This window comes from Xyrauchen texanus, chromosome 39 (assembly GCF_025860055.1).
Source record: "Xyrauchen texanus isolate HMW12.3.18 chromosome 39, RBS_HiC_50CHRs, whole genome shotgun sequence".
NCBI classification, from domain to species: Eukaryota; Metazoa; Chordata; class Actinopteri; order Cypriniformes; family Catostomidae; genus Xyrauchen; species Xyrauchen texanus.
In genome coordinates, this window is record NC_068314.1 from 37,555,247 (window position 1) to 37,565,406 (window position 10,160).

General features: G+C 39.6%; 2 protein-coding genes and 1 long non-coding RNA gene across 8 annotated transcripts in view; 1 reads left to right on the forward strand and 2 right to left on the reverse strand.

Annotated features, from left to right (window-relative positions):
* Window positions 1–1,561, reverse strand: part of LOC127632326 (polyamine-transporting ATPase 13A3-like) — a 53,075-nt gene extending 51,514 nt beyond the window's left edge. For both annotated transcript variants that reach the window (XM_052110851.1, XM_052110849.1), the window contains exon 1: window positions 1,416–1,561. The gene's annotated coding sequence lies outside the window, so the exon portion shown is untranslated. The remainder of the gene's footprint in view (window positions 1–1,415) is intronic.
* Window positions 1–10,160, forward strand: part of LOC127632346 (uncharacterized) — a 115,814-nt gene that overhangs the window by 1,334 nt on the left and 104,320 nt on the right. The gene's annotated exons all lie outside the window — the stretch shown is intronic.
* The window catches only part of tmem44 (transmembrane protein 44), a 22,714-nt gene continuing 21,150 nt past the window's right edge, over window positions 8,597–10,160 (reverse strand). For all 5 annotated transcript variants that reach the window (XM_052110876.1, XM_052110877.1, XM_052110875.1 and 2 more), the window contains one exon: window positions 8,597–9,818. In XM_052110876.1, coding sequence (XP_051966836.1) covers window positions 9,639–9,818 — 180 coding nt within the window. In that variant the 3' untranslated portion in view covers window positions 8,597–9,638. The remainder of the gene's footprint in view (window positions 9,819–10,160) is intronic.

Consider the following 10,160-nt stretch of genomic DNA (forward strand, 5'->3'; position numbering starts at 1 on the left):
ATAATGCAAGTCGGCACATGACTGCATCACATCTCGCAGTGTCTCTTTATAACACATTCACCAACGTTAATTACTTTTCAGCTTGTAATACATAATATTTGTCCTCAACAGAAATGTTGCAATGACTGACAGCTGCCCTTTCTAAACCAAAGTCTGATGCCCCCCAGATGCCCCCCTACGCTTGACCTCTCCTGTCTGACAAACACAAATCTCTCTCCTCTTCACCAGACGCTTGGGCTCCGTTATCATCAGTACAACTTTAACCTACATTAACTAGTGCAAACATGCATTACTTCCAGTCTCGTCCTGTGTCAAAGCACATTCACGCTTTAAGGGGCGTTCGCGCTACACTTTACGCTCCATTCACTCCCATTTGAACACACACAAGTTCATGCAAAGAAAATTAAAAATGTGCTGCAGTGCAAAGTTCAAGTTAGGTGAACTCTGGAGTCGTGAGTTTGAATCCAAGGCGTGCTGAGTGACTCCAGTCAGGTCTCCTTAGCAACCAAATTGGGCTGGTTGCTAGGGAGGGTAGAGTCACATGGGGTAACCTCCTCGTGGTGGTGATTAGTGGTTCTCGGCTATAATTGTATATGTCTCACGACATATACAATGCAAGTGAATGGTGACCGGAACATTAAAGCTTCAAAAAGCACATAAAGGCAGCATAAAAGTAATCCATAAGACTCCAGTGGTTTAATCCATGTGTTCAGAAGTGATATGATAAGTGTGGGTGAAAGTCCTTATTTACTATAAATCTCCAATTTTACTTCCACATACTCATCGAGGCTGGTCAAAGGTGGAGACTGAAAGTAATAAATGACTTGCATATTGATCTGTTTCTCACCCACACTTATATCACTTCTGAAGACATGGATTAAACCACTGGAGTCTTATGGATTACTTTTATGCTACCTTTATGTGCTTTTTGGAGCTTCAAATTTCTGGTCACCATTCACTTGCATTGTATGGACCTACAGAGCTGAAATATTCTTCATTTGTGTTGTGTTTAGCATGAGGGTGAGTAAATGATGACAGAATTGTCATTTTTGGGTGAACTACACCATTAATGTTGGGTTCAAAGGTAGTTTATAAATGGCTGATTTCACCCCCAAATCAAGAAGATCTACAACAGCTCATGGGAAGTCACAAGCCGGCTGATCTCTCAGATCATTGTGTGCTTTCAAACGCATCGCAAATGTCAAAAATAAGAGGAACTTCCCTCAAACACAAAACATGACCGCTGAGAAGCGGAGCCCTTCATCAGAAGCACAACAGTCACTCGTGTGGAGTCCTAAACACGGTAAAACAGCCCAACACAACCCGGTGTGCTCTTTAATAGTGGTTTAAAGGGCTACACGGTTCTGTCTTGTGTGTGTGTTTGTGTATGTTAGTGTGTTATATATCACACTCACCCAGAAGCACCGGGACTGAAGATCACCTGTGTGTCATGATGAGAACGCGATAATCGCGGACAAAGAGACGCGGAGTTCAGACTCGTGTCGTGTGTGCGCGCGTGTGTGTGTGCTGCCGCTGACAGCCGATGAGCGCGAGACTGGCCAGATCTGCCTTAGCATGCTCAGGAAGTGACGTACACAGGATGTGAGGTCACCGGGGAAACTACGTCAGGTGCTAGTGTGAGCGCGCGCGGGCGCGTGCACGTGATTGTGTGACTGTACATCAACTTTTAGAAAGAAATAATGAATAAAAAGGACAATAGTTCACTAATAGAACGAAGTATACACTCCTTTGGTTTGCTTTGTAATGTGAATGCGCTGTTTTGTTTTTGTCTAAATCATGATGCGACTTTTGTGAGAGAAATTTGTAGTATCGATCTAACAATTATTTCAGTAAAACGTTTATCAGTCACAAATCTATTTTCCCTGTTGTGGTGGGATAAATTGAACGTTATATAACCACTAGTAAAACAATTATCAAGGCTTTTAACACAATAAAGTATAACTCTTCATATAATAAAGTGCTTTTAATATATGTATTTATTTCTTTTTTTATCAAGCTACTGGTAAGTTTGTTTTGCTGTCTAGACATTATGTTGAAATTATGTTCAACATTTTGTGTATATCTTTAAATTAAACAAGAAACCAAAGGAATACACAATTACATATATAGAATAAAGGGAATTAGAATTCAAGATAAAGAAATTAAAATTTCCCAATTCGCAGATGACACCACAATTTTCTTAATAAATCAATCAGAAGTTCCTAAAACATTGGAGATTATTAAAGATTTTTCTCAGATTTCTGGCCTTTCTCTCAACATGTCAAAATGTGAAATATTATCTTTAAAAAAAATATAGATAAAACAACAATTTGTGGAATTCATCTTAAAGATGTAATTTATTATTTGGGTTTTGAAGTTTCTTTAAATTCAAATTCGGTTCTTACAGAAATTAATTTAATTCCCATTAAAGATGTGATTAAAAAGAAGTTTGAGTTTTATTATCAAAGGCAAGTGTTTCTTATCTCTTTTCTGTAATGGATTGTCCCGAGTCATCATGTTCCTTATTAGATCAATTATTATATAATTTCATATGGGAAAAATAAACCACACAAAATCAAAAAAATAAGTTCTAAAAAATCATATTAATGATGGAGGTCTTGGAGTAATTCAAACATGTTTTAAAAGTAACTTGGATAAAAAGATTACTATATAATCTCTATACAGACTCTATTTCCTAATTTAGTTTTTAATAAAATTGGAGGAATTTGATTTGTGTTACTGTGCCCCGTCTCAATTGGTAAACTAGCCCTTAAATTAGCAAGATTTCACCAACAGGCCTCACTGTTGTCATTGTTACTGATTTACAAACTCACTGTTGTCATGGTTACTGATTTACAAACTCACCGTTGTCATGGTTACTGGTTTACAAACTCACTGTTGTCATGGTTACTGATTTACAAACTCACCGTTGTCATGGTTACTGGTTTACAAACTCACCGTTGTCATGGTTACTGGTTTACAAACTCACCGTTGTCACGGTTATTGGTTTACAAACTCACAGTTGTCACGGTTACTGGTTTACAAACTCACCGTTGTCACGGTTACTGGTTTACAAACTCACCGTTGTTACGGTTATTGGTTTACAAACTCACCGTTGTCATGGTTATTGGTTTACAAACTCACTGTTGTCATGGTTATTGGTTTACAAACTCACTGTTGTCATGGTTACTGATTTACAAACTCACTGTCGTCATGGTTACTGATTTACAAACTCACTGTCGTCATGGTTACTGATTTACAAACTCACTGTTGTCATGTTCCTGATTTACAAACTCACTGTCGTCATGGTTACTGATTTACAAACTCACTGTTGTCATGTTCCTGATTTACAAACTCACTGTCGTCATGGTTACTGATTTACAAACTCACTGTTGTCATGGTTATTGGTTTACAAACTCACTGTTGTCATGTTTACTGATTTACAAACTCACTGTTGTCATGGTTATTGGTTTACAAACTCACTGTCGTCATGGTTACTGATTTACAAACTCACTGTCGTCATGGTTATTGGTTTACAAACTCACTGTCATCATGGTTATTGATTTACAAACTCACTGTTGTCATGGTTATTGGTTTACAAACTCACTGTTGTCATGGTTACTGATTTACAAACATAATCTTTCACGTCACCATTGTTTTATTTGAAATAATCAAAATATTACTTTCAGAAATAAATCATAATTTTTTGAGAGATGGTATTTAAATAATATCTATATTGTTAATCAGTTGATAGATGACAATGGTCAGTTTTATTCTTTTTCAGAATTCTCCAGTAAATTAGATTTTGGGGCTTCATTAAAAGAGTATAATATTGTAGTCAACGCTATCCCTAGTGGTACAAAAATACTTCTGAAAGGAGAGCCTATAATGCTATATATATATATATATATATATATATATGATGCTATACAGTGTTAATTGGAATTTGTTTTGGTCTCTTCCCCATAAATATAAAGTCACGTTTAAAATATTACATAGATGCTACTCTTGTAATAGCTCCATAATTATATTCATAATACTGAGAAGAAATGCCCTTTCTGTGACACAGAAGAGATGATTGTTCATCTTTTAGTGAATGTCTTTGTGTTAAATCCTTTTGGAATGAGTTTTGTAAATGATTCTCTCAGGAAAATCAAATGTCAAAATATGTTTAAACTCTTATAATATTATTTTTCTTTATAACAATGCAAATTCTCGAATCCAGTACATTGTTAATCTCTTTATTATACTTGGTACATTTTTTATACACAAATGCACATTTTTGGGCAAGAATCTGCTATTGTCACTTGTTCTGGTTGACTGTAACTTCTTTGATGGGCATAAAAAAACAAAATCATTGAAAAGTCAAAAAATGCTTTCATTGTTTAACCTTATATAGATTTTCTTTTTCCTCTCCTTCTGGTTTTTGTTTTTTTATTTGATAATTATTGTATTTCATTTTTTAACTCTTCTTGTTATTCTGTAATTTTTGACACAATTTCATGTAAGACGTTTGGCATGAATAAAAATAAATAAATACAAAATAAAAATCGCCAAAGTCTCACTGAAATGGCGCCAAAAGTAGCGAAAAAAAAAAATCACGCGATGACGTCATTTTTACGTAAGACGTAAAATGTACATATGCAAATCAATTGGCGTAAAGAGCCACAGCAATTCTTTAAAGGTGTAGAACCATTTGTTTATTATTTTTATTTAATTATTGATTTAACAATTAGTATTTAACTACTAGACATTTATTTATCACTAATTGAACATTCAGACAGTGGGGGACTTCTACTCATTTATTTAGTTTTGTAATTAAACTGCATTATTGAACGATGACAAATGCCAAAATGATCCTAGCAATAGCAACCAGGGATGGGCAGCAGTGTAGAGTTAGGGATGCTTTTTTATTATGATTTATTTATAAACATGGATCTATGTGCATATATATGTTTGTAAAAAAATATTTGTGTGATGCTGTCACTAGTACTTTTTGACATTGACCCCTCATCTGTTCATATCACTCATCTCTACTTTATTGTAAAGCAGGGGTTCATATCCATCCCCCTCCCCCTCCCCCTCCCCCTCCCTCTCTCAGATCATTTCTCAATGCTCTTCTATCACTGTAGGCTGACTTTTCTTCTCTAAACAGAGAGCATGTGCATGTTAATTAAGGTTGAGATTGTTGCCACAAACACCAACAACATGTAAGCATGTCAGTCATTCAATATATAGAACATCCGTATTAACATAAATCACCTCCTGATGGCATGCAGGTCAGTCCTCCACTTGAAACACAGGGTCTAGAACACTGCGGAAACATGGTCCATCTGTCATGTATGTGTCTGTTCAATGGTCAGTCTAGCTTATAAGCCACACTGAGATCTCACAAACTGCATTTAATATGCATAATAACATACAATGTGATGTGACTGATAAAGATGTGATTCATTATATAATAAAGAATAAACACTATATCATTTCTTCTTTTTGTACCTGGGCATGTTCGGACAAACGTGCAAGTAAAAGACATGTTCTTGAGTTCTGAGGACGGCAACATCAGACAGGGCTTTAAGCTAAGAGTTTGAACTCACTCTACATCATTCGGTGCCTTGACATCGAGTTCATGATGACGTACGTGCCCGTCCAAAAGACAAACACGAATATTCACACACAACTGCAGCTTCAGATGTTCTAATCCGTGCGCCGAGTCAGATGTGCAAACAGAATTACACCTATTTAAACAAGCTGGACGGTTTGCTTTCATTTCTCCTAGTTCAAGGGCAGGGGGGTAAAGAGAGGATTAACTACAAACTCAGGCCCCATACGGGCAGGTCGCTCGCCGATGCCCCGCAGAGTTCAGTGACATCAGAGCGGAGACATGTCCATGGCCTGTAATGATGGCTCAGCAGAGTGTCAAAGAGCAAATTAAGAATCAGTCTGAGGATTTTGATACATTCAGAACCCAGACAAGAATTAAGAGTAAAAAAACAAATATATTAAAATGCAAATATTTAGAGGGAATCTGAACGAAAAAGGCCATTTTTGTCATTGAGATCTAAGAAGCCACTTGAACTGTGAATTAAAGCTTAATGTTGCATCAGCAAGCCCAGATGTGCATTTCTCCCACTGTTAAAATACTTCCTACTCCAGTTTAACGTGTCTGTGACGCTATCGGAAAACTGCTTTGAGCGACCCATCTAGCTCGACGCAACAACACTGACTCACCCAGTGGCATTAGTTTGGACTATCTGTTTGGACGACCAATTGCAGATGGGACACCTGTAGGGAAGCAAACCTCATTTTTGCATTCAAAACAATACTATGATGCATACATTAATATTAAAAGGAATAGTTCAATCAAAAATACAGATGCTCTCTTCATTTACTCCCATGTAATATGACTCGGTGGCACTTGTGCATTTTAAGTCTTGGCCTTCAGTGCGATTCATGCCATTAAAAAAATAACAACACTGTATTCCAGGGGTTCTGGGTATCTCAGTGAGTATTGACGCTGACAATCACAGTCAGGTCTCCTTAGCAACCAAATTCTGCCGGTTGCTAGGGAGGGTAGTTACATGGGGTAACCTCCTCGTGGTCGCTATAATGTGGTTCTCGCTCTCGGTGGGGCGTGCGTAGAGTGACTCCAGTCAGGTCTCCTTAACAACCAAATTGGCACGGTTGCTAGGGAGGGTAGAGTCACATGGGGTAACCAAATTGGCCCGGTTGCTAGGGAGGGTAGAGTCACATGGGGTAACCTCCTCGTGGTCACTATAATGTGGTTCTCGCTCTCGGTGGGGCGTGTGGTGAGTGACTCCAGCCAGGTCTCCTTAGCAACCAAATTGAACCGGTTGCTAGGGAGGGTAGAGTCACATGGGGTAACCTCCTCGTGGTCGCTATAACGTGGTTCTCGCTCTCGGTGGGGCATGCATAGAGTGACTCCAGCCAGGTCTCCTTAGCAACCAAATTGAACCGGTTGCTAGGGAGGGTAGAGTCACATGGGGTAACCTCCTCTTGGTCACTATAATGTGGTTCTCGCTCTCGGTGGGGCGTGTGGTGAGTTGTGCGTCTGGATGCCGCAGAGAATAGACTGAAGGCTCCACACGCGCTACGTCTCCATGGTAACGCGCTCAATGAGTCATGTGATAAGATGCGTGGGTTGACGGTCTCAGACACGGGAGGCAACTGAGATTCGTCCTCTGCCACCCGGATTGAGGCGAGTCACTACACCACCATGAGGATTTGGGAATAGGGCGTTACAAATTGGGAAGAAATATAAATAAGACCCTATAAATAATCTTTAAAATAAGACACTATGCCTATGGATATCATGCATTATGTCGCAGTCAACTAGTAATACCAAATTACATTTTAAAAACACGTCCATGCATGAAAGCCAGAACCAAGGAGGTCAGATACCAAGAAAAAACTCTATTAATATTTGTGATTTGAATTTTGCTTGCAATAATTTGTTTTGTCAGGGTGTGCACGGTTACTTTTCAAAACTTGATCCGACACTGAATGCTCCAGCAGCCTAATTTACACTTTAAACTCCTGATGTTGCTATAACAACTATTCAAGCACTTACCAATTTACTTGAAGTGAAAATAAGCCCTTCTTTCCTGTTTCTTTTTGGGTTTTTAAATCCATGAGGATCTCTTTCTCAATGGCAATAACAGCAGTGATGACAGCGACTCCACAGCAAGATCTCGTGCCGTCACTTAAAGCGTGATCGCGTCACTCAAGGCCAGCTAGAAGGCCACACCCACAGGAACAAATCCATCAATCTGATTGGCTGATGAATCTGAATCTGTTGAGGGATTCTGTGGAGATTCGGAAGGTCTGAGGGGGTGGAGCTCAAACTCGCGCGCTGCTTCAGGCATGTGACGTGAAACACTTCGGTTGTAAGCATCGAGGAATAAATTATGGCTGGATAAACTGTTTATTGCTATTCGTTTGTAGGTGAATTGGAGTGGAAAGTGATTGTAAATACATAGGCAGAAAGGTCAATGAGAATTAAAGGATGAAAAAATATTTAATCATTAGTTAAACCACTGGTATGGTTTTCTTTCTTCTGCAGAAAACAAATTAAGATTTTTAGAAGAATATTTCTGCTCTGTTGGTTCATACAATGCAAGTGAATGGTGACCAGAACATTGAAGCTCCAAAAAGCACATAAAGGCAGCAAAAAGTAATCATGTCTTCAGAAGTGATATGATTGTTGTGGGTGAGAAACAAATCAATATTTAAGTTCTTTCAGTCTTAAATCTCCACTTTAACTTTCACGTTTAGATGTGAACGTGAAACTAAACAGGCACAACATGAGACTTTCAGATGTAAAAATTAAAGTGGAGATTTATAGTACAAAAAATAACTTACATTTTTACATGTCTGAAGACATGGATTAAACCACTGGAGTCTTATGGATTACTTTTATGCTGCCTTTATGTGCTTTATGGGGCTTCAAAGTTCTGGTCACCATTCACTTGCATTGTATGGACCTACAGAGCTGAAATATTCTCCTAAAAATCTTCATTTGTGTTCTGCTGAAGAAAGAAAGTCTGTTGTGCGTGAAAATCCCAGAAATACTCAAACCAGCCCGTCTGGCACAAACAATCATGCATCATTTTTCCCCATTCTGATGGTTGATGTGAATATTAACTGAAGCTCCTGACCCCAATCTGCATGATGTTATGCACTGCAGCCACACGATTGGCTGATTAGATAATCACATGAATAAGTAGGTGTACCTAGTCAGTGATTGTCATGTCACAATGCAAACAATCATTATGGCCCCACACAGGCTCCAATATAATAAAGAATATATATATATAAAACAGTATATACACATTTCTTTATTCTTTCTTTAAAATTTTGGTATGAAGTATGACCTTGACATGGGGAAATAGGATCCATGTGGGCCATATGCAAAACACAAAAGCCACCAGGACAAGAAATACCCTCAAGCGCTTGTATGTACACATTTCCGGCTATCGGACTCTTACGGAAGTCTCTGGAATATCCAACAAGACCGTCCTCGCTAGTCTACAGACTTGTAGACTAGTAAGTCTGACTCAATGAGAGCACATGCCGTCTCGTCTGCATCTTATCTCACGCTGATGGGCCTTTTCCAGTCCAGCTCCAATAAACCGGCAGAAATTGAGGAAATGACCTCCTGACCTGGTGAGTCTGTGAAAGGGTGATATAATGTGACACCTCCAATCATTCGTCAATGTTCGGTATCGTCTACGCAAACAACAGGGCGATAAGGTTTTCAGAGCCATCCCATTAATCAGTCCTGCGGCTCTGGAGAGGGAAGGGGACAACAATGGGGAAAGCGTTCCGTGTGAATGACGGGGAGCCCGAGGAAAGATCAATCAGGAGATCAGCCTTCTGAAGTTGATAACAAGAGTCACAGCAGCTCTCCGAGACATCACATCACCTCCTGTGCTCGGTGGCATATAAAGCAAGGCAAATAACACGTCTGGTCATGGGAGTTCCATAAACAGCTTGTTTGTGATGCAAATTCTGCCATAATTTAAGAATATGAATTGCACGGTTACTTTATTAACCTCCAACTGAACAGACACAATTACTACACGGCTATTTGACTTGTACACAGTTTAGTTGCGGGATCATTTGAACGGCATCTTCTCAGATAGCGGTGCGCGGTTGCAGAGGCAGATGTGAGAGCCGCGGCTGCTGGTCGACTTTGAGCCCGAACTCACTCGCCAATCCTGGAGAGGAACCGACTGCACCGTCTGCAGATCTTCAGGGGCTGGAGTCCACTGCGCTTTCGTTGCTTCAAAGTCCCACTGAGATAATGAAAGATAAACATGAGTGTTAAAAAGAAGGTTTAGAACACGTTGGCACATGTATAGCCCATTTCATCATGATATGCATTGGTTTGGAAAATGGCACGCCGTAACAGTCGATTGTGGCAAATTAACAAAACATTTAAAAAGAGAGGGAAAGGCCAACAGGCGCCATAGCTTGGTCCTCAGCCACGCCTCCACCCTCTAATGGATGACAGCCGCGCCTCCCCGGGTGGATCGGAGGCAGTGCTCCAGCTCCTGGGGGACGGAACGCCCCACAGTGTTTGTGGTGGACTGTAGGGGTCTCCGGCGCCCCTGGCAGCGGCAACCGCTCCAGGCAGT